The 27,554-nt window shown below is 46.2% G+C and overlaps 1 protein-coding gene across 3 annotated transcripts in view; it reads right to left on the bottom strand.

Annotated features, from left to right (window-relative positions):
* Positions 1–14,866: 14,866 nt before the first annotated feature.
* ehd3 (EH-domain containing 3) overlaps positions 14,867–27,554 on the bottom strand; it is a 38,162-nt gene continuing 25,474 nt past the window's right edge. For all 3 annotated transcript variants that reach the window (XM_014144516.3, XM_014144519.3, XM_014144517.3), the window contains 3 exons: positions 22,423–22,835; positions 17,646–17,810; positions 14,867–17,060 (listed from right to left, as the gene is read on the bottom strand). In XM_014144516.3, coding sequence (XP_013999991.1) covers positions 16,530–17,060; positions 17,646–17,810; positions 22,423–22,835 — 1,109 coding nt within the window. In that variant the 3' untranslated portion in view covers positions 14,867–16,529. The remainder of the gene's footprint in view (positions 17,061–17,645; positions 17,811–22,422; positions 22,836–27,554) is intronic.

The raw sequence follows: 27,554 nt of genomic DNA, 5'->3' as shown, positions 1-27,554 counted from the left end.
AAGTGGGCAGGTTGTTGGGCGGCCGGCCGTCACAAGACGCGAAATTTCATCTGGAGAGAGAGGGGAGAAAGAGGTCAAAGCACAGGGTAGGGCAGTGTGAGCAGGACCAGCGGTGTCGTTTGACTTAGCAAACGAGGATCGGATGTCGTCAACCTTCTTTTCAAAATGGTTGACGAAGTCATCCGCAGAGAGGGAGGAGGGGGGGGGGAGGGGGAGGAGGATTCAGGAGGGAGGAGAAGGTAGCAAAGAGCTTCCTAGGGTTAGAGGCAGATGCTTGGAGTTTAGAGTGGTAGAAAGTGGCTTTAGCAGCAGAGACAGAAGAGGAAAATGTAGAGAGGAGGGAGTGAAAGGATGCCAGGTCCGCAGGGAGGCGAGTTTTCCTCCATTTCCGCTCGGCTGCCCGGAGCCCTGTTCTGTGAGCTCGCAGTGGGTTGTCGAGCCACGGAGCAGGAGGGGAGGCCCGAGCCGGCCTGGAGGATAGGGGACAGAGGAAATCAAAGGATGCAGAGAGGGAGGAGAGGAGGGTTGAGGAGGCAGAATCAGGAGATAGGTTGGAGAAGGTTTGAGCAGAGGGAAGAGATGATAGGATGGAAGAGGAGAGAGTAGCGGGAGAGAGAGAGCGAAGGTTGGGACGGCGCAATATCATCCGAGTAGGGGCAGAGTGAGAAGTGTTGGATGAGAGCGAGAGGGAAAAGGATACAAGGTAGTGGTCGGAGACTTGGAGGGGAGTTGCAATGAGATTAGTGGAAGAACAGCATCTAGTAAAGATGAGGTCAAGCGTATTGCCTGCCTTGTGAGAAGGGGGGGAAGGTGAGAGGGTGAGGTCAAAAGAGGAGAGGAGTGGAAAGAAGGAGGCAGAGAGGAATGAGTCAAAGGTAGACGTGGGGAGGTTAAAGTCACCCAGAACTGTGAGAGGTGAGCCATCCTCAGGAAAGGAACTTATCAAGGCGTCAAGCTCATTGATGAACTCTCCAAGGGAACCTGGAGGGCGATAAATGATAAGGATGTTAAGCTTGAAAGGGCTGGTAACTGTGACAGCATGGAATTCAAATGAGGAGATAGACAGATGGGTCAGAGGAGAAAGAGAGAATGTCCACTTGGGAGAGATGAGGATTCCAGTGCCACCACCCCGCTGGCTCGATGCTCTAGGGGTATGCGAGAACACGTGGGCAGACGAGGAGAGAGCAGTAGGAGTAGCAGTGTTATCTGTGGTAATCCATGTTTCCGTCAGCGCCAGGAAGTCTAGGGACTGGAGGGTAGCATAGGCTGAGATGAACTCAGCCTTGTTGGCCGCAGACCGGCAGTTCCAGAGGCTGCCGGAGTCCTGGAACTCCACGTGGGTCGTGCGCGCTGGGACCACCAGGTTAGAGTGGCAGCGGCCACGCGGTGTGGAGCGTTTGTATGGCCTGTGCAGAGGGGAGAGAACAAGGATAGACAGACACATAGTAGACAAGCTACAGAAGAGGCTATGCTAATGCAAAGGAGATTGGAATGACAAGTGGACTACACGTCTCGAATGTTCAGAAAGTTAAGCTTACGTTGCAAATATCTTATTGACTAAAATGACGAAAATGATACAGTACTGCTGGCTGGTGGAGTAGGCTAGCTAGCAGTGGCTGCGTTGTTGACTTTGAACGTGTAGCTGGCTAGGTAACCTCGATAGTTTCAATACTACACCTTGTCATGATACAAAGCAACTTTGTAGCTAGCTAGCTAACATAACACTAATCAAGACGTTCCTTGTAATGTATTTAGTTTCTACAATGCTGCTCGTCGGTAATAGTTGGCTGGGTTAGGAAAAATGGCGTCGCGGGGGACGGAAATAGCTGGCTAGCTAACCTCGATAATTACTAAACTACACAATTATCAAGCTATGACAAAGACAACTAAGTAGCTAGCTAGCTAACACTGCACTAGTCAAATCGTTCCGTTGTAAAGTATTAGTATCTACAGCGCTGCTAGTCGGTAACAGTTGGCTAGCTAGCAGTGGGTTAATGATGACCAGGTGGGTTGACTAAGTCTGGCGTCGCGTCGCGGCTGGCTAGCTCACCTCGATAATTACTCAAACTACACAATTATCTTAGATACAGAGACAGCAAAGACAACTATGTAGCTGGCTAACTAACACTAACACCACACTAATCAAGTCGTTACGTTGTAATGTAATAGTTTCTACAGTGCTGCTAGTCGGTAGAAGTTGGCTAGCTAGCAGTGATCTTATGCACGACGCAATGCGGAGCGCCTGGACACAGCCCTTAGCCGTGGTATATTGGCCATATATCACAAACCCCTGAGGCGCATTATTGCTATTATAAACTGGTTACCAACATAATTAGAGCACTAAAAAGAACTGTTTTGTCATACCCGTGGTATACGGTCTGATATACCACGGCTGTCAGACAATCAGCATTCAGGGCTCGAACTACCCAGTTTATAACAGACCTTGTGGGGCCCCAGTGTTGAGGATCAGCGAAGTGGAGTTGTTGTTTTCTACCTTCACCACCTGGGGGCGGCCCGTCAGGAAGTCCAGGACCCAGTTGCACAGGGCGGGATTCAGTCCCAGGGTCCTTGAGCTTAATGATGAGCTTGGAGGGTACATGGTGAATGCTAAGCTATAGTCAATGAAAAGCATTCTTACAGTACATATGTATTCCTCTTGTCTAGATGGGATAGGGCAGTGTGCAGTGTGATGGCAATTGCATCGTCTGTGGATCTATTGGGGCAGTAAGCAAATTGAAGTGGGTCTAGGGTGATAGGAAAGGTAGAGGTGATATGATCCTTGACTAGTCCCTCAAAGCACTTCATGATGACAGAACTGAGTGCTATGGGGCGATAGTCATTTAGTTCAGTTACCTTTGCTTGCTTGGATACAGGAACAATGGTGGCCATCTTGAAGCATGTGGGGACAGCAGACTGGGATAGGGAGAGATTGAATGTGTCCGTAAACACACCAGCCAGCTGGTCTGCGCATGCTCTGAGGACGCGGCTAGGGATGCCGTCTGGGCCGGCAGCCTTGCGAGGGTTAACACGCTTAAACGTCTTACTCACATCGGCCACGGAGAAAGAGAGCCCACAGTCCTTGGTAGCGTGTCTCGGCGGTGGCACTGTATTATCCTCAAAGCGGGCAAAGAAGGTGTTTAGCTTGTCTGGAAGCAAGATGCTGGTGTCCGCGACATGGCTGGTTTTCCTTTTGTACTCCGTGATTGTCTGTAGACCCTACTACATACGTCTCGTGTCTGAGCCGTTGAATTGCGACTCCACGTTGTCTCTATACTGACGTTTTGCCTGTTTGATTGCCTTGCGGAGGGAATAACTACACTCTCCATATTCCCAGTGACCTTGCCATGGTTAAATGCGGTAGTTCGCACTTTCAGTTTTGCGTGAATTCTGCCATCTATCCACGGTTTTTGGTTAGGGTAGGTTTTAATAGTCACAGTAGGTATTACATCTCCTATACACTTCCTGATAAACTCAGTCACCGAATCAGTGTATTCATCAATGTTATTCTCGGAAGCTACCCGGAACATATCCCAGTCCACGTGATCAAAACAATCTTGAAGAGTGGATTCCGATTGGTCAGACCAACGTTGAATAGTTCTTCGCACGGGTACTTCCTACTTTGCCAAAAGGAGGGCGGGGGAGGGCCTTATAGGCATCCCGGAAGTTGGAGTAAGAGGGGTAGAGAGTTTTGGCAGCGTGAGTACTACAGTCGATATGTTGATAGAACTTCGGCATCCTTTTTCTCAAATTTGCTTTGTTAAAATCACCATGGGTGAACAGTTCCCTCCTGTACTTCCTGTTTACCCATGAGTGTGGCCAGAAATTTGGCTTGTCACAAAACCCTAACAAACCTTTACAGATGCACAATTGAGAGCATCCTGTTGGGCTGTATCACCGCTTGGTACAGGAACTGCACCGCCCGCAACCGCAGGACTCTCCAGAAATTGGTGCAGCCTGCCCAGCACATCATAAGGGACAAACTACCTGCCCTCCAGAACACTTACAGCACCGATGTCACACAAGGCCAAAAAGATCATCAAGGACAACAACCACCTGAGCCACTGTTCACCCCACTATCATCCAGAAGGAGAGTTCAGTACAGGTGCATCAAAGCAGGGACCAAGAGACTGAAAAACAGCTTCTATCTCAAGGCCATCAGACTGTTAAATAGCCATCACTAGCACATAGAGGCTGTTGCCTATATACATAGATATGAAATCATTGGCCACTTTAATAAATGGAACACTAGTAACTTTAATAATGTCTACATATCTTGCATTACCCATCTCATATGTATATACTGTATTCTATACTATTCTACTATTCTCTTATTTTATGCCGCTCTGACGTTGCTTGTCCATATATTTTTATATTCTTAATTCCTTTACTAGATTTGTGTGTATTGGATATGTGTTGTGTAATTGTTAGATATTACTTGTTAGATATTACTGCACTGGCAGAGCTAGAAGCACAAGCATTTCGCTACACCTGCAATAACATCTGCTAAACACATGTATGTGACCAAATTTGATTTGATTTTTAGATTCACAGCAGAGGTGTTATTTGTGGTTAAAGTGAAGGCCCTGCAATGTCTCTGGCTGTAGTAATTCAAAGGACTGTGGTTTGGTGAAAAATTTGATGAAAAGGAAGTGCCTATATGTACAGGTTAACCACTTGCAACCGATTGTACAGTATCTCATATACCATGGTATCTAGTCTAATTCACATGACAAAGCACGTCAGCCTGTAGTTGACAGCTTTGTGTCTGCGTCAAACAACCCTCTTTATTGTTTCCTCTTGTGTGTCCTGCCTTTTAAGAAGATATGGTTGTTAAACTCAATCAGCCATTTTGAAATACTCTGATATGACAAGAACGTTCTTGGTGATAAAAGATTCCTATTGTTGAACTATGTGTCCGCTGCTGAACGGCTTCCAGGAAACATAGTATTTTAAAATATCATACATTGTCTCTCCTTCTCTGTGGAGTTTCTGGAAGTCCACCTCTCACTCCCATCCCCTCAAGAGCTGTAAATCACTGGTTTCTAAAATTATACACAATTATACACAAACAACGTGTCACAGTTGTCTTCAAGAATGGACCAAGGCGCAGCGGGAATGTGGATACTCATAGTTTAATTCCAAACACAAGTAAAGCATCCACAGGGAAAACAATAAACGGTACTCACAAAGACAGGAACAGTTTTGCAGGCACACAACACGCAGTGCAAAAAACAACTACCCACGAAAACCAAACAAACACCCACCTACTTATAGGACTCCCAATCAGAGGCAACTAGAAACACCTGCCTCCAATTGAGAGTCCAGCACCCAAAACTACACATAGAAAAACAAACCTAGAACCTATACCAAACTAACACACCCCACTACACCACACACAAAACCCCATAATACAAAACAAATATACCTCTGCCACGTCCTGACCAAATATAATAGAAATAATACCCAAATATTGGTCAGGATGTGACATTAACCCCCCCTAAAGGTGCAGACCCCGGAATGCACCTTAAAAGAAAACACAAAAAATCCCCATTACCCCAACAAAACCAAAAAGCAATACCCCCTAAACAATAAGGGAGGGAAGGGAGGGTGGCTGCCGTCAACGACGGCACTGTGCTACACCCTCCCTCCCCAACCCACCTATCCTGGAGGTGGCTCCGGTGCAGGACGTGGACCTTGCTCCACCCTCGGCGTCGCCCACGTCGGTGGCGCCGATAGCTGCGCAAGCAGACGGACCCCTCGGGCTGGGCCGGGGGACAGGAGGGCCCCTCGGGCTGGGCCGGGGGACAGGAGGGCCCCTCGGGCTGGGCCGGGGGACAGGAGGGCCCCTCGGGCTGGGCCGGGGGACAGGAGGGCCCCTCGGGCTGGGCCGGGGGACAGGAGGGCCCCTCGGGCTGGGCCGGGGGACAGGAGGGCCCCTCGGGCTGGGCCGGAGGGCAGGAGGGCCCCTCGGGCTGGGCCGGAGGGCAGGAGGGCCCCTCGGGCTGGGCCGGAGGGCAGGAGGGCCCCTCCGGCAGTTCAGCGCAGTCTGGCCACTCCGGCAGTTCAGCGCAGTCTGGGCAGCTCCGACGACTGTTGACTGGCGGGCAGCTCCGACGACTGTTGACTGGCGGGCAGCTCCGACGACTGTTGACTGGCGGGCAGCTCCGACGACTGTTGACTGGCGGGCAGCTCCGACGACTGTTGACTGGCGGTGCTGGGCTGACGCACTAGACTCCTGATGCGTGGGGCTGGTACTGGACGTGCCAGCCTGGAGACACGCACCTCCATGCTAGTGCATCTAGCGGGAAACACCGGACCGAAAGGGCGCACTGGAGGTCTTGAGCGCAGGGTTGGCATCACCCCTTCCGGCTCGATGCCTACTTCGCCCTGGCACATGCGGGGCGCTGGTACCTTGCCTACCGGCCTGAAAATCCCAGGCCTCACCACAGCCCCAACCCCAAAGCACGGGACCTGTCCAGTCTGCCCTACAAGGGTACGGGGAGCTGGCCTGGGGCTGTAATCTCGCCCCGCCAAATAGCCCTTGTGCCCCCCCCTAAAAAAATCTTGGGGCTGCCTCTCGGGTTCTACCTGCCTCCCAGGCAGGTTGTCACAGTGGACCCGCAACTGCTCCCATGTCCAGTCAATCCTCTCCGTCAACACCTCCAGCGACCAGGAATCCATCACCTCCCGAGCGCGCTGCTTCCAACATTCCTCCCTCACTTGCCTCTGTCCTCTTCTCCGCTGCTTGGTCCTTTGGTGGTGGGTAGTTCTGTCACAGTTGTCTTCAAGAATGGACCAAGGCGCAGCGGGAATGTGGATACTCATAGTTTAATTCCAAACACAAGTAAAGCATCCACAGGGAAAACAATAAACGGTACTCACAAAGACAGGAACAGTTTTGCAGGCACACAACACGCAGTGCAAAAAACAACTACCCACGAAAACCAAACAAACACACACCTACTTATAGGACTCCCAATCAGAGGCAACTAGAAACACCTGCCTCCAATTGAGAGTCCAGCACCCAAAACTACACATAGAAAAACAAACCTAGAACCTATACCAAACTAACACACCCCACTACACCACACACAAAACCCCATAATACAAAACAAATATACCTCTGCCACGTCCTGACCAAATATAATAGAAATAATACCTAAATATTGGTCAGGACGTGACACAACGATAATCCATCACCAGACAGGGCCTCTGCAGAACTTTTTCCTGCAATTATTATGCCGCCTTTTTTGAGCATGCCTGTTCAAATGTCATTTTAATTAACGATGCACATTGATTATTTAAGAACTTTAATGCCTTAGGAGTTTAGTACAACTGCCACACTGTTATATATTATCATAATGCAAGAATGAAAGAAATTAGTAAATTGTGTATTTAATTATTGTAATTTGAGTTTTGAAAATAATCTTTGCATGCTTACCTGTAGCTATGCATTTCAAAGTAGGAAAAGTCTGAATTCATAGACAATGAATTTGAATTCACTGTTTATGAATTTCCAACTTCATAAAATGTCAAGGTGGCTAGTATTAGAGAAACAACAAAACATGTTACTTTTATTTATTCACCAAGAAGTAATCAATAGGCTATATACACTGCATTCGGAAAGTATTCAGACTCCTTGAATTATTCCATGTTTTGTTACATTTACAGCCTTATTCTAAAATTGATTCAATTGTTTTTTTCCCCCTGATCAATCTACACACAATACCCCTTAATAACAAAGCAAAAACAGATTTGTAGAAATTTTTGTAAATGTTTTAAAAATAGAAAACTGAAATATTATATTTACAGAAGTAATCAGAGCCTTTACTCAGTACCTTATTGAAGCACCTTCAGAAGCGATTGCAGCCTCCAGTCTTCTTTGGTATAACGCTACAAGCTTGGCACACCTGTATTTGGGGAGTTTCTCCCAATCTTCTCTGCAGATCCTTTCAAGCTCTGTCAGGTTGGATGGAGAGCGTCGCTGCACAGCTATTTTCTGGTCTCTCCAGAGATGTTCGATCGGGTTCAAGTCCGGGCTCTGGCTGGGCCACTCAAGTCACTCCTGCATTGTCTTGGCTGTGTTCTTAGGGTCATTGTTTTGTTGGAAGGAAAACCTTTGCCCCAGTCTGAGGTCCTGAATGATTTGGAGCAGGTTTTCGTCAAGGATCTTTCTGTACTTTAATCCGTTCATTTTTCTCTCGATCCTGACTAGTCTCCCAGTTCCTGCGGCTGAAAAACGTCCCCACAGCATGATGCTGCCACCACCATGCTTCACCATTGGGATGGTGCCAGGTGTCCTCCAGACATGACGCTTGGCATTCAGGCCAAAGAGTTCAATCTTGGTTTCATCAGACCAGAAAATCTTGTTTCTCATGGTCTGAGAGTCCTTTAGGTGCCTTTTGGCAAACTCCATGCGGGCTGTCATGTGCCTTTTACTGAGGAGTTGCTTCCACCTGGCCACTCGACCATAAAGCCTGATTGGTGGAGTGCTGCAGAGATGGTTGTCCTTCTGGAAGGTTCTCCCATCTCCACAGAGGAACTCTGGAGCTCTGTCAGAATGACCATTGGGTTCTGGGTCACCTCTCTGCCCAAGGCCCTTCTCCCCCGATTGCTCAGTTTGGCAGAGGCGGCCAGCTCTAGGAATAGTCTTGGAGGTTCCAAACTTGTTCCATTTAAGAATGATGGAGTACATCGTGTTCTTGGGGACCTTCAATGCTGCAGAACTGTTTTGGTACCCTTCCCCAGATCTGTGCCTCGACATAATCCTGTCTTAGAGCTCTATAGACAATTCCTTCGACCTCATGGCTTGGTTTTTGCTCTGACATGCACTGCCAACTGTGGGACCTTATATAGACAGGTGTGTGCCTTTCTGAATGCACTGTAGCTTGATCAAATCAATTTACAAACATACCTCCTGCCCACCACCGGCAACTAAAATCAAATCAAACACTGTGTGTCACTACACTCTCTCTCCTCCTCCACTGATGATACTGCATTCACCAGAGTATCTAGTGTCCTGCCTTGGCATCTCTTTGCTCCATGCACCTTGGAAAGAACCACTTACTAGGGGGAATACGGGGCTTACTCTTTGCCTGTTCCAGTCAGTGTGATCCCTTCGCAAAATACAGCTGACAGATATTATTATAAATAATGATGATAAAAATTGGGCTTCCGAGTGGGGCAGTGGTGTAAGGCACTGCATCTCAGTGCTAGAGGCGTCACTACAGACCCATGTTCGATCCCGGGCTGTATCACAACCGGCCATGATTGGCGCACAATTAGCTCAGCGTCGTTAGGGGAGGGTTTGGCCGGGGTAGGCTGTCATTGTAAAATAAGAATTTGTTCTTAACTGACATGCCTAGTTAAATAAAGGTTACATTTTAAAAAATGGTTTAGTAGAACGAAGTAAAAAGCAGGACCTATCTGAGGGGGCATGAGCCTTTGTGCCCACTATGGTCATGACGCCACTGATGGTTACTACTTTCATATCACAGACAACATTAAAAGTTCAAAAGCAGATCTCTCATTTGATCTCATGATTTTCTATTCAGAAGACATACTTTACCATAGCTTTACATACAATTATTGTGGACACAGTTATGGATTTGGTACTGGGTGAAAACACAAGCCATATATGGCTGTAGGGGGAACTGCGGTGAGGAGTAGTCAGCTGTATTCTCAGTCAGGGGACAGGGGCTGGAGAGGGACACGGACAGAGAGCACAGCTGTAACGGGGGCAGCATTTCCTGTGAGTGGAGAGAGTGCCGGATGTTTGCGACGTATGTTGTACTTTTCATCTTCCTCCCCAGGTCCGTGTGTGTATGTCAAGGCCAGTGGCCTGCTCTTGGCCAGCCCTGGATTCTGGGCTGGGCCTCCCCCTGTTCCCTTAAACCCCCACCTCTCCCCCCATATCTCCCACGCACACTTACAGAATTTCCCGTGACAACATGCAACATTCAGCTTTCCCTTTTCCTCAACGTTATGACACCCTATGGAGTCAGCTGGTACTGAGAGTCGGGATTCAATGCAAGGAATATTATAGCGCAGCACACTATAACTGACTTTTACAAGCAAGCAGGCATGCATGCTCAGTGTTTACCATGGATGCGATCTCCACGACTCCGGTGAAAATGCCTTATAAAAGGTGCATCGTCGGCTGTACAGTGGGCTGTTATATAATGCACCTTGAGTCAACACAGTGAAAGTCAAAGTGGAATAGCTGCGGTATGTTTGGTTTGAACTGAAGACATCTTCATCTTCATGTCATTATATGAACCTTCAGTAATAATCAGTAATGTCACCCTACTTGTCATTTGGGTGGGTTCTCATCAAGGGGACACATGGCGCCACGTCTCTTCTTATGACCATGACTCTTTTGGCTCCCTTTTGTAACAGTAATCTGGCAGTTTGTGTGCGTGTGTTAGGCTTGCACAATTCTGGTAACTTGAAGGATTCCCGGAATAAAGAGGGAATAAGCAGGAAATCCGGAATCCTCCAAACAGGATTAATAGAAAACCGGGGAATTTAAGGAAAGTTATCGTAATTTTGCAACCCTAGCGTGTGTGTGTGTAGCTGGGATGTTGTGCAGACCAGGGGCAGTATCTGAGGTGACTCACCTCCCCATGGCCATGAGGCACAGGGCAGGGCAGGGCCAGGAAAGAGGGAAACACACTGGAGCCCTCCAGCCCAGGTCCCGTCTCCCTGCTCTGGTCCAGGATGGAGCCACTCTCTGCCCTCCAAGTATACATAAATAACACACTCTGGATAGCTTGCCCCTGACTCTATAGAAGGGGGAGGGGAGGGGGGGACTGTGGGAAGGAAGGTGGACGCAGGCAACCTGGATGGTTATCACATCATGGTGTCCAACACAGCTGACAAATGTGGATGTACCGGCCATGTGAATGCATGGGGAAGAGGAGAGTGTGATGCAACAAACAGGAAAACATCAATCACGGAATTGGTGACGCTTATGATTAACTTCATGACAGTAACCAAGGATTTATTCCGCAGATACTAACGTTGAGAGGATATGACCTAAAATATGCATTGTAAGAATTTCCCAAATAAAAGTAAACTACCTGTATCATCTTTCCAGTCCTTCCAATAAATATTCTGTTTGATTCATGTCTATTAGATACTGTATCCAAAGTACAGAGAAATGGAAAGAGACATTCACTTTACAAACTTCTCATCCATGGTCCAGTCCAGAAGAAAGTTGAAAAACCATAACAAGCCAACATTTTGATTGCTGTATTTAAGGCTCTTGGCCTCCCCACTGCTCTCTACCTATAGTCATAACAACCAATCATGACCCACATCTCTCAGGGAAACCACGACAACAAAACTCCAACCACTAAAACAATCTTCCCTTCCTTCTCCACACAGTTTCTGAAAATAAAGACATGACATTAGGGAAAAAGGTTATAGTGGGGACATGGTACTACTCCATGTGGACTTACTAAAGAACAGAGGCAGGGACACAAGCAAACAGCACAATACACTTTGTAATACTGTAAATGAATGAGGTCTTTATTTCCGTTTTCCTAGCAGAGCGTACTATGAGGAATGTTTTACCATCCAACTTCTGACCAATTAGAGAACAGTTACATAGAACAACAAACACTTGAAAATGGCCACTAGCTTTCTGTAAGTCGGTTAATCACACACACACACAGAATTCTGAGAGACTAAGAGCAAGGAAAACACGCATTCACACACCCGCATAGAAACACATACTCATGGTCTTGTGGTTTATCAAGGAGACCTCTCATTGTTAGTCATTAAAAATACAACTGGCAAAACAGATCCATATCCCAGAACCCCCTCTCCATTTGCCCGTGGTACACACTCTTTCTATCTCTCTATATCAATGACCCAGAAAACAGACTGCACAAACAACACCAATACTCCCACTTGTGATACATCCCATTAGCCATTAGATCAGAGAGTGCCACCACAACATCTGTCTGAGTATTCTGCACTAGCAGACAGGGAAGAATGAGTGATCTTATTTACAAGGGGCTGTGTAATGGATTTAGTTGTGATGATGAACACAGAGCAGGCATCCAGTGTTTGTATCGAGTTATCATTGAACTGGTTGTGTACATGTGAGATACAATCAGGAGCTGCAATCTAACTGAAAATATAATACAGTCAAAAGTTTGGACACACCTACTCATTCAAGGGTTTTTCTTTATTTGTACTATATTGTAGAATAATACGTAGTGAAAACATCAAAAGTATGAAATAACACATATGGTATCATGTAGTAACCAAAAAAGTGTTAAACAAATCAAAATGTATGTTATATTTGCCTTGATGACAGCTTTACACTCTCTTGGCATTCTCTCAACCAGCTTCAACTGGAATGATTTTCCAACAGTCTTGAAGGACTTCCCACATATGCTGAGCACTTGTTGGCTGCTTTTCCTTCACTCTGCGGTCCAACTCATCCCTAACCATCTCAAATGGGTTGAGGTTGGGGGATTGTGGAGGCCAGGTCATCTGATGCAGCACTCCATCACTCTCCGTATTGGTCAAATAGCCCTTACACAGACTGGAGGTGTGATTTGGGTGATTGTCCTGTTGAAAAACAAATTATAATCCCACTAAGCGCAAACCAGATGGGATGGCGTATCGCTGCAGAATGCTGTGGTAGCTGTGCTGTCTCTGCCTGACCGGTTCCCCTCTCTCCACTGGGATTCTCTGTCTCTAACCCTATTACGGGGGCTGAGTCACTGGCTTACTGGTGCTCTTCCATGCTGTCCCTAGGAGGGGTGCGTCACTTGAGTGGGTTGAGTCACTGACGTGATCTTCCTGTCCGGGTTTGCGCCCCCCTCTGGTTTGTGCCGTGGGGGAGATCTTCGTGGGCTATACTCAGCCTTGTCTCAGGGTAGTAAGTTGGTGGTTTGAAGATATCCCTCTAGTGGTGTGGGGGCTGTGCTTCGGACAAGTGGGTGGGGTTATATCCTGCCTGGTTGGCACTGTTGTCGGACGGGGCCACAGTGTCTCCCGACCCCTCCTGTCTCAGGCTCCAGTATCTATGCTGCAATAGTTTGTGTCGGGGGGCTAGGGTCAGTCTGTTATATCTGGGGTATTTCTCCTGTCTTATCCGGTGTCCTGTGTGAATTTAAGTATGTTCCCTCTAATTCTCTCTCTCTCCCTCTCCCTCCCGGAGGACCTGAGCCCTGGGACTTTGCCTCAGGACTACCTGGCCTGATGACTCCTTGCTGTCCCCAGTCCACCTAGTCATGCTGCTGCTCCAGTTTCAGCTGTTCTGCCTGCGGATATGGAACCTTGACCTGTTCACCGGACATGCTACCTTGTCCCGGACCTGCTGTTTTTTCAACTCTCTCTCTCGACCGCTAACTCTGAATGCTCGGCTATGAAAAGCTAACTGACATTTACTCCTGAGGTGCTGACCTGTTGCACCCTCTACAACCACTGTGATTATTATTATTATTTGACCCTGCTGGTCATCTATGAACGTTTGAACATCTTGGCCATGTACTGTTATAATCTCAACCCGGCACAGCCAGAAGAGGACTGGCCACCCCTCAGAGCCTTGTTCCTCTCTAGGTTTCTTCCTTTCTAGGGAGTTTGTCCTAGCCCCGTGCTTCTACATCTGCATTGCTTGCTGTTTGGGGTTTTAGGCTGGGTTTCTGTATAGCACTTTGTGACATCGGCTGATGTAAAAACGGCTTTATAAATACATTTTATTTGATTTGATGCTTGTTGAATGTGCCTTGAATTCAAAATAAATCACTGACAATGTCACCAGCAAAGCACCCCCACGCCATCACACCTCCTCCTCCATGCTTCACGGTGGGAACCATAAATGCTGAGATCATCCGTTCACCTAGTCTGCGTTTCACAAAGACACAGAGATTGGAACCAAAAATTTCGAATTTGGAGTCATCAGACCAAAGGACAGATTTCTACCGGTCTAATGTCCATTGCTCATGTTTCTTAGCCCAAGCAAGTCTCTTCTTATTATTGGTGTCTTTTAGTAGTGGTATCTTTGCAATTCGACCACGAAGGCCTGATTCACGCAGTCTCCTCTGAACAGTTGATGTTGAGATGTTACTTGAACTCTGTGAAGCATTATTTGGGCTGCATTTTCTGAGGCTGGTAACTCTAATGAACTTATCCTCTGCAGCAGCGGTAACTCTGAGTGTTCCTATCCTGTGGAGGTTCTCACGAGAGCCAGTTTCATCATAGCGCTTGATGGTTTTTGCAACTGCACTTGAAGAAACTTTCAAAGTTCTTGAAATTTTCCACTGACTGACCTTCTTGTCTTAATTAAAGTAATGATGGACTGTCATTTCTCCTTGGTTATTTGAGCTGTTCTTGCTGTAATCTGGACTTGGTATTTTACCAAATAGGGCTATCTTCTGTATACCAACCCTACCTCGTCAAAACACAACTGATTGGCTCAAACACATTAAGAAGGAAAGAAATTCCACAAATTAACTTTTAACAAGGTACACCTGCTAACTGAAATGCATTCCAGGTGATTACCTCATGAAGCTGGTTGAGAGAAGGCCAAGAGTGTGCAAAGCTGTCGTCAAGGCAAAGGGTGGCTATTTTGAAGAATCTCAAATATAAAATATATTTTGATTTGTTTAACACTTTTTGGGTAACTACGATTCCATATGTATTTCATAGTTTTGATGTCTTCACTATTATTCTACAATGTAGTATAATAGTACTGTACATCTCTGGTTCTGTATATCTCTTTAACGGGTGTGCATGAAAAAAGTAATCTTGTAGATTCATAACTCCCTGACATCTGGAAAACGAGTGGCTCAGGACTCTTACCGTAATTAGTCTAAACAAAAGCAGGAACCAGAATGAGAAATGCTTGGCTCTGTCACCTTTATTAGTTGCAAGACCTACTCAAATTGATGACAACAGGATACTTAGCGTACTATCAGCAGCAACAGATGAATTCACAGCAGAAGAGAAGTAGAGCAAGTATCAGTCATATCAGTCAGGGAAAGAAACCTACCACTTGTGTACAGTGTGAGTGGAATAAACTCCCTTAGATACTGTGCAGTATATTCTATCAGCATATCAATTTCCCCTAGGAACTACTTTCAGATGAGTGTTCCCTCACTATGATCCCAATAATAACTGTCACTGTATTACTATAGCTTCAAAATTAAACTTACCCTGGACCTTTGCTACATACAATTCTCATATATTTCTGACCTATTCCATCTTTCTGTTTCTGAATAATCAGGTACAAGAACACAGGGTATTTGGATTATGATTTCATAATATTTATGGAGGATAATATCCAGAAGTGGTCTCAACTACAGCACTGGATATCATATAATGTAGAGCGTAGAACAGTCTCTATGATAGATATACACTGTATGCAGATAGAATATGAACGTCAGAGTATAGCAAGACTATAACTATAGTATTTTTTTGTGCTATTTATTGAGGGAAGCAATCTAAGATAATTGGATGCGAGTAGTGATTTGAAACCTTTGCTTTTAAATGGGTTATGCATCCAGTCAGCACAGATGAACAAGGGAATATTTCTATGTATACTATGTCCCATTGGAAATGCCAGAACAGGACATAAACATAATCTCAGTTCACCTCCTTATCTATGGAAAGATTGAAGTCTCTTTCTCTCAACAGTGATTAGAATTACATAAGTATGCTAAATAATAAGTTAAATAGGTATTAACATACAGACGTTTGACGAGGATACTAGTTACTAGAAGGCAATTTCAAACACTATACATTTAAAGGTCTACCAACTCTTAGATTTCCGATATCACAGCTATACAGTTGTAACAGTCTCTTGGTCAGGCTATGAAGGGCCTGCATGTGTTAGGATGCTGCCTTTTCACAAGAAGAAAATATCATATGTCTACACTACCTACTTAGAAAAAGGATTCCTGTCACTACATTTGACCGTAATTGTATTTTAAAGTGATAACTAGAAGGATTATTAAGATTTAGTATTGATATTAGTTTATCCTTTTGAAACATGCCCATTTTCTGGGGAGACATGAAGCAGACTACAAAACAGGCTCAAATAAAATACAAATAAAACACAAATCATTTATGCTAGAGAGAAACAGACAGTGTTCATGTATCCAATGATAATGCAGGTTATTGTGTCACAGATAGCACACTCTCAGTGGTGTATAACAATAGGGCATGTGGGTGGTGCAGTGTCCAATATCAGTTCCCCCGACTCTGAACTTTGAACCATGACCTTTATCCCCTTCAACCCAGTTGAATAAAAAATAAAAAATAAAAATCAGACATCTATCAGAAGAGCAAACCAATCCCTTTACTCCCACTAAGCATAACCACAAAGTTTCTGCTTTTCTTTGTTGAAGCGTGGTTGTCCAACCTTGATGAATTTACCCACACACCCCCCATAGATCCTTCACTGTCCTTCCTCTTACCCACTCCCTCTCTTCTTCCCTCTTACCCACTCCCTCTCTTGTTCAGTGCCCTGAGGAGTTGAGCGTGCAGGGGGGGGGGGGGGGATGAGTCTACTCAGCAGTGATTTTCCTCTTGGAAGGGGGGATGAGATGACCGGGGAGGTCGGCGGGTAGCTCGTGACCCTCCAGTTTGACTTTGATCAGGTGATTGGCCAGGGCAAACTCCTCGTCATCCAGCATCCCATCCTTATCGATGTCAGCCAGCTTCCAGATCTTCCCCAGCACCGTGTTGGGAAGCTTGGACTTCACCATCTCTTTCTTGGCATTGGCGCCAGTCACCTTCCCGTTGACCGGCGACAGCGTGTAGAAGATCTCATCGTACATGGGCTTGTCACGGGCCACCACCCACTCTGCCTCATCGATACCCTCCCCGGCGCCCTCGCCATAGCCGTGGCCGAAGGGCCCGTTGAGGGTGCCGTCGAAGGCCCCTCCCTTCACCCCCTGCTGGGGTCGGTTGGTCTCCTCCTGTCTGACCAGCACCATGAGACCGGCGATGTCGTGGGCCAGCATGTCGTCCACTGAGTCCAGCAGCTTTATCTTCAGGGGCTGGAACTTGTTCAGGTCGTGGGCATTCAGTTGCTCCTATAGGAGGGGAGAGAGGGCAGAGGTAAGAGGTCAAAAGAGCAGTGTTTTACTCACTACAAACATAGTTTGGGGTCAAGCTGATCTTAGTTGATGCATCTCTACAGTCTCTTATGTGTGAGAGGGAGTCAGAACAAGATACATGACTGTCCTGGTCTGTGCATCAGAGATATGTCAGAAAGCATCAACATGACCACTGTTTACTTCCTACCCTGAGCCAAGTCATGTTGGTGCTTCTCTCAGTGAGGAAAACAAAGTGCTCATCAGGCCCAGATGGACTGGAGGTTGTTCAGATCTAATTCCTGATCACAGCCAATCAGAAAGGAGCTTGTTTTGTCACCATGGCGCAAAGCAGTCCCAGTAGGGCATACATGTTTGTGTGTTAGCTCAGTAATCAGAGGAAAACAGCACAGATTGTGGGCTTCATCCATCACTCCCTTGGTAAACATGGCATTGTGAGTCATGTTCGTAGTCATTTTATATTTCAAGGTTTTTAGGTATTTATGGTATGATGTCGTCTGTCCAGCCCATATTTTACACCTACCCTTAGCTTTACTCAAGAGAAGCCCCATCTTTCTATCTTACCTGCATCTTCTTGAGATTGGGGAAGTCTCCAGGGGAGATCTGGTGTTCTCTCTCAATGCGGCTGTAGATCTCTCCCAGACTGTTAATCAGCTCCTTCTTCTTGCCCTCCTTCCCAAACACACTGGGCATCTCCTTTTTCAGAGAGCTGATGATATAGGCATGGACCTAACAGGGCACAGAGCAGTACACAGTCTACTCAGTGTGGACTGTCTGTTAAGACTGAGTAGGGCAGAGAAAAATCACTCATATACTGCTTCCTCAAATACTGGATTGGGACCCATACAGGGGTTGCAGCCAGCTTCTCTTGGGTCATAGCTAGAAAGATTGTTTTGTTTATGTGTCTGTTGTGCCACCAAGGGCTCTTTAATGTTCCTCCTAATATCTCAGATGTCCTTGAAACTGAAAATAATTGACATTATGAACATTCAAACAGGAAGGAAGCACTTAAAGCAGTTTTATGAGAGAGCATGTGGTGGGTATCACACCCGGCTACACAAGAGGTTTCCTTTCCTTAGGGTTTCCTAGAACTGAGAGGGAAGGGGAAAATAACCTCATCACACGACTGACTCCCCTTGAGATTTCTGAGAGATATTTCACCAGAACATGTTATGCATGTGCTATATCAGAACGCAGAATTGAACATGGTATGTGTATTTGAAAGGAGAACACAGATTACATACGGTGCATTCGGAAAGTATTCAGAAACCTTGACTTTTTCCACATTTTGTTACATTACAACCTTATTTAAAAATTGATCAAATTAAATCCTTATCAATCTACACACAATAACCCATAATGACAAAGTGAAAACAGGCTTTTAGAAATGTTTGCATAATTTATTCAAACTTAAAAACAGAAATACCTTATTGACAAAAGTATTCAGACCCTTTGCTATGAGACGCGAAATTGAGCTCAGGTGCATCCTGTTTCCATTGATCATCGTTGAGATGTTTCTACAACTTGTTTGAAGTCTACCTGTGGTAAATTAATTTGATTGGACATGATTTGGAAAGGCACACACCTGTGTATATAGATCCCACAGTTGACAGTGTCAGAGCAAAAACCAAGCCATGAGGTCGAAGGAATTGTCCTTAGAGCTCCGAGACAGGATTGTGTTGAGGCACAGATCTGGGGATGGGTACCAAAACATTTCTACAGTATTGAATCTCCCCAAGAACACAGTGGCCTCCATCATTCTTAAATGGAAGAAGTTTGAAAGTACCAAGACTTCCTAGAGCTGGCCGCCCGGGCCAAACTGAGCAATCGGGGGAGAAAGGCCTTGGTCAGGGAGGTGACCAAGAAGCCACTCTGTCACTCTGACAGAGCTCCAGACTTCCTCTGTGAAGATGGGAGAACCTTCCAGAAGGACAACCATCTCTGCAGCACTCCATCAATCAGGCCTTTATGGTAGAGTGGCCAGACAGAAGCCACTCATCAGTGCAAGGCACATGACAGCCTGCTTGGATTTTGCCAAAGGGCACCTAAAGGACTCTCAGACCATGAGAAACAAGATACTCTGGTCTGATGAAACCAAGATTGAACTCTTTGGCATGAATGCCAAGCGTCACATCTGGAGGAAACCTGGCACCATCCCTACGGTGAAGCATGGTGGCGACAGCAACATGCTGTGGGCATGTTTTTCAGCAGCAGGGACTGGGAGACTAGTCAGGATCAAGGCAAAGATGAACGGAGCAAAGTACAGCGAGATCCTTGATGAAAACCTGATTCAGAGCACTCAGGTCCTCAGACTGGAGTGCAGGTTCACCTTCCAACAGGACAACGACCCTAAGTACACAGCCAAGACAACGCAGGAGTGGCTTCGGGACAAGTCTCTAAATGTCCTTGAGTGGCCCAGCCTGATCGAACATCTCTGGACAGACCTGAAAATAGCTGTGCAGTGACGCTCCCCATCCAACCTCACAGAGCTTGAGAGGATCTGCAGAGAAGAATGGGAGAAACTTTCCAAGTACAGGTGTGCCAAGCTTGTAGCGTCATACCCAAGAAGACTCGAGGTTGTAATCACTGCCAAAGGTGCTTCAACAAAGTACTGAGTAAAGGGTCTGAATACTTATGTAAATGTGATATTTAAGTTTTTACATTTGTATAAATTTGCAAAATGTTTCTAAAAACCAGGTTTTGGTTCATGATAATGGAGTATTGTGTGGAGATTGATAAGGAAAAAAACTATTTCATCAATTTTAGAATAAGGCTGTAACATAACAAAATGTGGAAAAAGTCAAGGGGTCTGAATACTTTCCGAATGCACTGTATGTTGAAAGAGTGGACATGATTGCTGAGATAAGGCATACTAAAGGTGGAAAACAAGTTTCAAGCACTGAACGACAACATCTACTCACATCCAAGGCCACAATGATTTTGTTGATATTCAATAGTTGCTCCAGACATTATTGACTGTATTCATTGAGGAATAAAAGTTTTAAGTAACAATAGTAGGTGTGGTGTGTGTGTGTGTGTGTGGGGCACAGGCTGGCACTACATGAGTAACCAGCTCCTTCAGTGGAACCTCTGTATCCTCTGCCTCTGTTTCCCTTTGGCGGATGGATGAGCACACTGCTGCTGACAGCAGAGGAAGCCCACCTCTCTGGTCCGATCAGGACAGAGGCATAGGACAGGACATGGACCAGGTTCCATGGACCAGGAATAGGGGGACAGGGGACAGGAGGAGGCCGGAGGTGGGTTACCATTTCCTCTCAAGGTGACCACCTGTTTGGGGGTGATTCCTTGGACTGTGGCCAGGGATGCCCCCAAAACACGCACACACGGGGACACACACACACTCCCTCCTCAGGACATCCTGCTGTGGCTGTGTGATCTCCAGAACAGCCATCTGAAGTGTTGAGATGAGGTGGTGCCTGTATTGTATGACAACAGAGGACCTGGTCATCAGTCACATATACTGGTATGGGGCTAATAGGAGAGGAAGCCCAGAGTTAAGCCGCTGTAATGGCTATGAAATAATAACCTCCTGAGCTCAGGTGGCATGTCAAATCAATGCTACCCAATCTATCTCTCTCTCTTTCTAATTTACATCAGAACGGTCTCTCCTCTGTCTCACTGCTCTCTGATGACTATCTCATGAAGTTCCATTCCACACTAACTGGACAAGAAGCAGATATTTCTGTTTAAATATCCAGTTGGAACCACATGGTAAGACCAAGTTCATCCCAGGAATTCTGACAACCTCATCAATGAAACACTCCCCACTATTCCTGATCACACACACACACTATCATTTAGCTATGGGCTGATAAGATTGTACTGCAAATCAAATTTGCCTGAGACGTCACAGTAACTGGTGACAACACCATATAGTCACGGCTAGGCCACCAGAGAGACAGAGTGGTGTTAGGGCCTGTGGATTGGTCTGAGTTCAGGAGATGGAGAAAAGGGGGAGGAGATAAAATCAAATCAAAGTTTATTTGTCAAGTGTGCCAAATACAACAGGTGTAGACCTTGCAGTGTTACGGTGCTACCTAGAACTTAATAAGATACCAGATGGAGAGAGAGACAGAAAGAGACAGAAAGACAGAAGGGGTTGAGGGATTCCCTGGCTGTCTGGGAGGCTGATACAATAAATACAGCCTTGGGGAGAAAGATTCTTCATGTGAGGCTGATTGTTAATCATCTGGTATGTCAGTGGCTGTGAGGATGATTGTATGAACACAGACACCCTGTACTGTGTTGATTGACCTGTCTTTATCCTGATCACTGCTTGGATCCCAGGATGCTCATCTATCGGTCACCCGGTTCTTCGGCTGTCCCCATAGGAAAAACCTTTTTGGTTGCAGGGAAAACCTTTTGGGGTTCTATGTAGAACCCTCTGTGGAAAAGGTCCTACATGGAACCCAAAAGGTTTCTACCTGGAACTAAAAGGGTTCTACCTGGAACCAAAAAGGGTGCTTCAAAGGGTTCTCCTATGGGGACAGCCGAAGAACCCTTTATGGTTCTAGATAGCACCTTTTTTTCTAAGATTGTAGGCCTTGATCACAGAACCACTGACCTTGCAATAAAGCTTGGGATAAATTATTCATCAATATAATAATATAATCAATATAGTAACATGTTTTTCTTCTCGCCGTAAGACAATGAATGCATACCAATGCTACTTTGTCACATCATTATTTGAAAAACTTGAAGAGAAATCCGAGGTCAATCTGAGGTCAAGATTTGTCCCATGAGTAACTCCATCTAACGTACCTTGTTTACATCCAATTGCAATCAGCGCTCTATGCCAAATGAACAGTAGTGACCTGTGACTGATAACTGATTTGGTGTGACTGTGTTCTTAGTGCCACCAATGCTTTAGGACTCTATTAAAGTGTAGCTCAGTTGGGAAGGCACCCTGGTACCGCCACTGTACCAGCCCTCATCACACCACTCAGTCACACAATGTCCCCTAGGGAGAGGGATTGCAGCTTCGCTCAGTAGAGGAAGGTTATCTTACCCTGACAAAGTGGATGTAATTGCAGTCATTACTCTTGCACTATGAGTCACTGTACCCATCAGTCAGGATTGGTAGCTTATTAAGTTCAGCAGCAACTCCTGTATGGAGATTCTGTTCCATTCAAAATACCTATTTAACAAATACTTTTCTTCTCTTTCAAAAAATGACTTAATACCTAATAAAAGAGAACTTCCTAGTCAGGCCAAAATGACATAACATAGTGCTTAGGAGTACTAGCCACTCTTACTTTTGTGAGAGAATGTGTGTTTGCACGCCTGTGTTGGTCCATGCATGTGTGAGGTTAGAGCTTACCTTGGCGAGGCGTGCCCTCTTGATGAGGTCATTGAGCTTCCTGAGGGCAGCGTTGCGGGGCAGTGACTGGATGTCCTTGAACAGGTCCTGCTCCTCTGCCTCAAACAGCTTACGGTTGTCGGGGATGAGCAGCGGGTGCGACCAGAATGACCCTATATAGACACGGATCACCTCGGGTGTGTTGACGATCTTCCCCAGCGACCACATGAGGGCGCCATAGACCCTCATCAGCTGCTGCGTCTCAATCTGGTCTGCCTTGTTTAGAACCACCCGGATCTTGTCTTCGTGATTCTTTAGGGCCTTGATGACCTCTGAGAACTCATCTGAGATGTCCAGCTTGTGGGCGTCGAAGAGGAGGATGATTCGGTCCACACGCTCTGCAAACCACTCCAGCACGGCGGCGAAGTCGTAGCCTTTAGACACGAAGGGGGTGAGGGGAGCCAAGGGTGGGAAAGGTGGGAGAGAGGCAAGAGAAAGGCAAGGATGGAGGAGAGCCAGGAGAGAGGCAGGGTAGAGGCAGGGGAATGGCAGGGGAGAAGCCGGAGTGAGGCAAGAGAGAGGCAGGCGAGAGGCAGGTGTGGGAGAGAAGCGGTAGAGAGGCAGGGGAGAGGCAGGGGAGAAGCAGGGGAGAAGCAGGAGAGAGGCAGGGGTGGGAGAGAGCCAGGGGTGGGAGAAAGGCGGGAGAGAGGCAGGGTCAACAACCAGCAGAACAACAGACTGTTGGAAGACCAGGGCGGCCCTGTGGTGTCCAGCTAAGTAACCAGAAGAGTGTTGTGAACTTGGCAGGCCTATTGCTCAAGAGTATGACAGGTCATCAATTACAAAAGAGAACAGTTAGAACCACTTGTTAAGATAGAGGCTGAAAGGCATTTGAACACAATGAGGTAATGGTTGATCATTTGGTATCTTACCACACAGGTTTAATGGCTTTAAACCCGTGCTAATACATCTTGAACTCACTTCTTGATTTGCACTTAGTTCTCACTACTTGACATGACATGACAGGACAGGACATGACAGGACATGACAGTGTGACTCAGCATATAGCTTCATGACCCTCTTCTCCTCTCCTCGAAGCATTAGCCTCCTGACCTCAAGGGGCTGCAGCACTAGCCTCCCCTAACCTACCCTCGGCCCCACTGGCTGGATAACAGGCTTTACACCACAGGAGGCTGCTGAGGGGAGGACGACTCATAATAATGGCTGGAACGGAGATAATGGAATGGCATAAAACACCTGGAAACCATTTCAAATCAAATTGTATGTGCTGAATACAACAGCTGTAGACCTTACAGTGAAATGCTTACTTACAAGACCTTAACCAACAATGCAGTTTTCAGAAAATTCTAAAAAAGTAAGAGATAAGAACAACAAATAATTAAAGAGCAACAGTAAATAACAATAGCGGAGCTATATACAGGGGGTTCCGGTTCTGAGCCAATGTGCGGGGGCATCGGTGTCGAGGTAACTGAGGTAATATGTTATTAAAGTGATCGATAATAACAGAGAGTAGCAGCAGCGTAGAAGTGGGGTGGGGGGGGCAATGTAAATAGTCTGGGTAGCCCTTTGATTAGATGTTCAGGACTCTTATGGCTTGGGGGTAGAAGCTGTTTAGAAGCCTCTTAGACCTAGATTTGGCGCTCTGGTATCGCTTGCCGTGCGATAGCAGACAGAAGAGTCTATGATTAGGGTAGCTGGAGTGTTTGACAATTTATAGGGCCTTCTTCTGACACCGCCTAGTATAGAGGTCCTGGATGGCAGGAAGCTTGGCCCCGGTGATGTACTGGGCCGTACGTACGACCCTTTGTAGTGCCTTGTGGTCAGAGGCCGAGCAGTTGCCATACCAGGCAGTGATGCAACCCGTCAGGATGCTCTCGATGGTGCAGCTGTAAAACCTTTTGCCAAATCTTTTCAGTCTCCTGAGGGGGAATAGGTTTTGTCGAGCCCTCTTCACGACTGTCTTGGTGTGTTTGGACCATGTTAGTTTGTTGGTGATGTGGACGCCAAGGAACTTCAAGCTCTCAACCTGCTCCACTACAGCCCTGTCAATGAGAATGGGGGTGTGCTCGGTCCGCCTTTTCCTGTAGTCCACAATCATCTCCTTTGTCTTGATCACATTGAGGGAGAGGTTATCCTTGCACCACACGGTCAGGTCTCTGGCCTCATCCCTATAGGCTGTCTCATCGTTGTCGGTGACAACACTGACAACACACAACACTGTTGTGTTATCGGCAAACTTAATGATGGTGTTGGAGTCGTGCCTGGCCATGCAGTCATGAGTGAACATGGAGTACAGGAGGGGACTGAGCACGCACCCCTGAGGGGTCCCTGTGTTGAGGATCAGCGTGGCAGATGTGTTGTTACCTACCCTTACCACCTGGGGGCAGCCCATCAGGAAGTCCAGGATCCAGTTGCAGAGGGAGGTGTTAAGTCCCAGGGTCCTTAGCTTAGTGATGAGCTATGAGGGCACTATGATGTTGAACGCTGAGCTGAAGTCAATAAATAGCATTCTCACATAGGAGTTCCTTTTGTCCAGGTGGGAAAGGGCAGAGTGGAGTGCAATAGAGACTGCATAATCTGTGCATCTGTTGGGGTGGTATGCAAATTGGAGTGGGTCTAGCGTTTCTGGGATGATGGTGTTGATGTGAGCCATGACCAGCCTTTCAAAGCACTTCATGGCTACAGACGTGAGTGCTGTGGGTCGGTAGTCGTTTAAGCAGGTTACCTTGGTGTTCTTGGGCACAGGGACTATGGTGGTCTGCTTGAAACATGTTGGTATTATAGACTCAGGCAGGGAGAGGTTGAAAATGTCAGTGAAAACACTATTTGATACCATTCTATTGATTCCGCTCCAACCGTTACCATGAGCCCGTCCTCCACAATTAATGTACCACCAACATCCTCTGCTTTACACTAAGTGGGTGACTGAACCACTTTACTGTCCTCCTGCCAGCAGCAGATAGAGTGAAGGAGTTAGATAGTGAGAGAGAGCGACAGAGGTGTTTCAGCAGAGATAAAGAGAATCCCCCAAATGATGGCTAATCTAATGGAGCAATTAGCTGTCTAATCTGAAGGCAGTGATCCCAGAAGCTAGGAGACAAAGAAAGCTGTCGGAGGAAAACAGATTTCACCGGCAGAGAAATGAAAATGTACTCTATCTACTCTCTAGCTGGCAGCATATTTTCAGATGACGAGTAGTCCATTCCCAAAGCATGTATTCCTAGTAACGAAGGTAGCTAAGTCTCCCACTGACAAGATGTCAGTGGTAGACGTCAATAAGTATGACATCTTATTTGAATGCCATTGAAATGACAGAGGAGTTCCCATTGGATGGTGAGGGTATTTCACTGTATCTTTGATTGGACTCCAGGTTAGCTGAGTCCTGACTCCAATTAGCTTTTGGAGAAGTCATTAGCCTAGGGGTTCACATACTTTTCCCAACCTACACTGTGAATGTTTACACAGTGTGTTCAATGAAGATGAAAACGTATCATTGTTTGTGTGTTATTAGTTTAAGCAGACTGTGTTTGTCTATTGTTGTGTCTTAGATGAAGATCAGATCAAATTTTATGACCAATTTATGCAGAAATCCAGGTAATTCCAAAGGGTTCACATACTTTTTCTTGCCACTGTACATGCCATAGTATTATGAGGACAATAAATGAACATACAGGTTATGGGTACCTTGAGACAAATAAAGCATCTGTGTAAAACACATTACTGAGTTGAAAGAAGAGAGACAATTGAAAGGACTATGAAATACACTGAACAAAAACATAAACGCAACAATTTCAAAGATTCTACAGAATTACAGTTCATATAAGGAAATCAGTCAATTTAAATAAATTAAATCAGGCCCTAATCTATGGATTTCACATGACTGGGAATACAGATATGCATCTGTTGGTCACAGATACCTTAAAAAAAAGGTAGGGGCGTGGATCAAAAAAACAGTATCTGATGTGACCACCATTTGCATAGAGTTAATCAGGCTGTTGATTGTGGCTTGTGGAATGTATTCCCACTCCTCTTCAATGTCTGTGAAGAACTGGGACATTTTCAGCTTCCAGGAATTGTGTAGAGACCCTTGCGACATGGGGCCGTGCATTATCGGGCTAATGATGGCAGATGAATGGTACAACAATGGGCCTCAGGATCTCATCACGGTATCACTGTGCATTCAAATTGCCATCGATAAAATGCAGTTGTGTTCGTTGTCCGTAGCTTATGCCTGCCCATACCATAACCCCACCGCCACCATGGGCAGTCTGTTCACAATGTTGACATCAGCAAACCGCTCACCCACACGACGCTGTCTGCCATCTGCCCAGTACAGTTGAAACTGAGATTCATTCGTGAAGAGCACTCTTCTCCAGTGTGCCATTGGCCATCGAAGATGGGCATTTGCTTACTGAAGTCGGTTACGACGCTGAACTGCAGTCAGGTCAAGACCCTGGTGAGGACGATGAGAACGCAGATGAGCTTCCCTGAGATGGTTACTGACAGTTTGTGCAGAAATTATTTGGTTGTGGAAACCCACAGCTGTCTGGATGGCTTGTCTCAGACGATCCCACACGTGAAGAAGCTAGATGTGAAGGGCTGGTGTGGTTACACGTGGTCTGCGGTTGTGAGGCCGGTTGGGCATACTGCCAAATTCTCTAAAACAACGTTGGAGGTGGCTAATGGTAGAGAAATAAACATTCAATTGCCTGACAACAGCTCTGGTGGACATTTCTGCAGTCAGCATGCCAATTGCACGCTCCCTCAAAACTTCAGACATCTGTGTGATAAATAAGCTTTTTCAGCTCATGAAACATGGGACTAACACTTCACATGTTGTGCTTATATTTTTGTTCAGTGTAGAAGAAAATACTAGATGACCACCCAGGACTTTCATTTCAGGTTGATTGTTTGTGCATAGACACAACAACACAACCTCCAACTGTGTTTTTGCAGAGACACTGAATATTTCAATATCAAGACACATATGCCTACCATCTATCAAGTGAAACACCTGCCTCCTGAAGCACCTAACAGCTCTTCTTCAATCTTTCCAACTCCAGGGGTGCTAGGCAGAGCTCCTCCTTACCTTGGAGCACTTACAGCTGAGCGAAGGGGAAGAGTTCCACAGA

This window comes from Salmo salar, chromosome 15 (assembly GCF_965601325.2).
Source record: "Salmo salar chromosome 15, fSalSal1, whole genome shotgun sequence".
Taxonomy (NCBI): Eukaryota; Metazoa; Chordata; class Actinopteri; order Salmoniformes; family Salmonidae; genus Salmo; species Salmo salar.
This window is presented reverse-complemented; position numbering and strand designations above follow the sequence as displayed.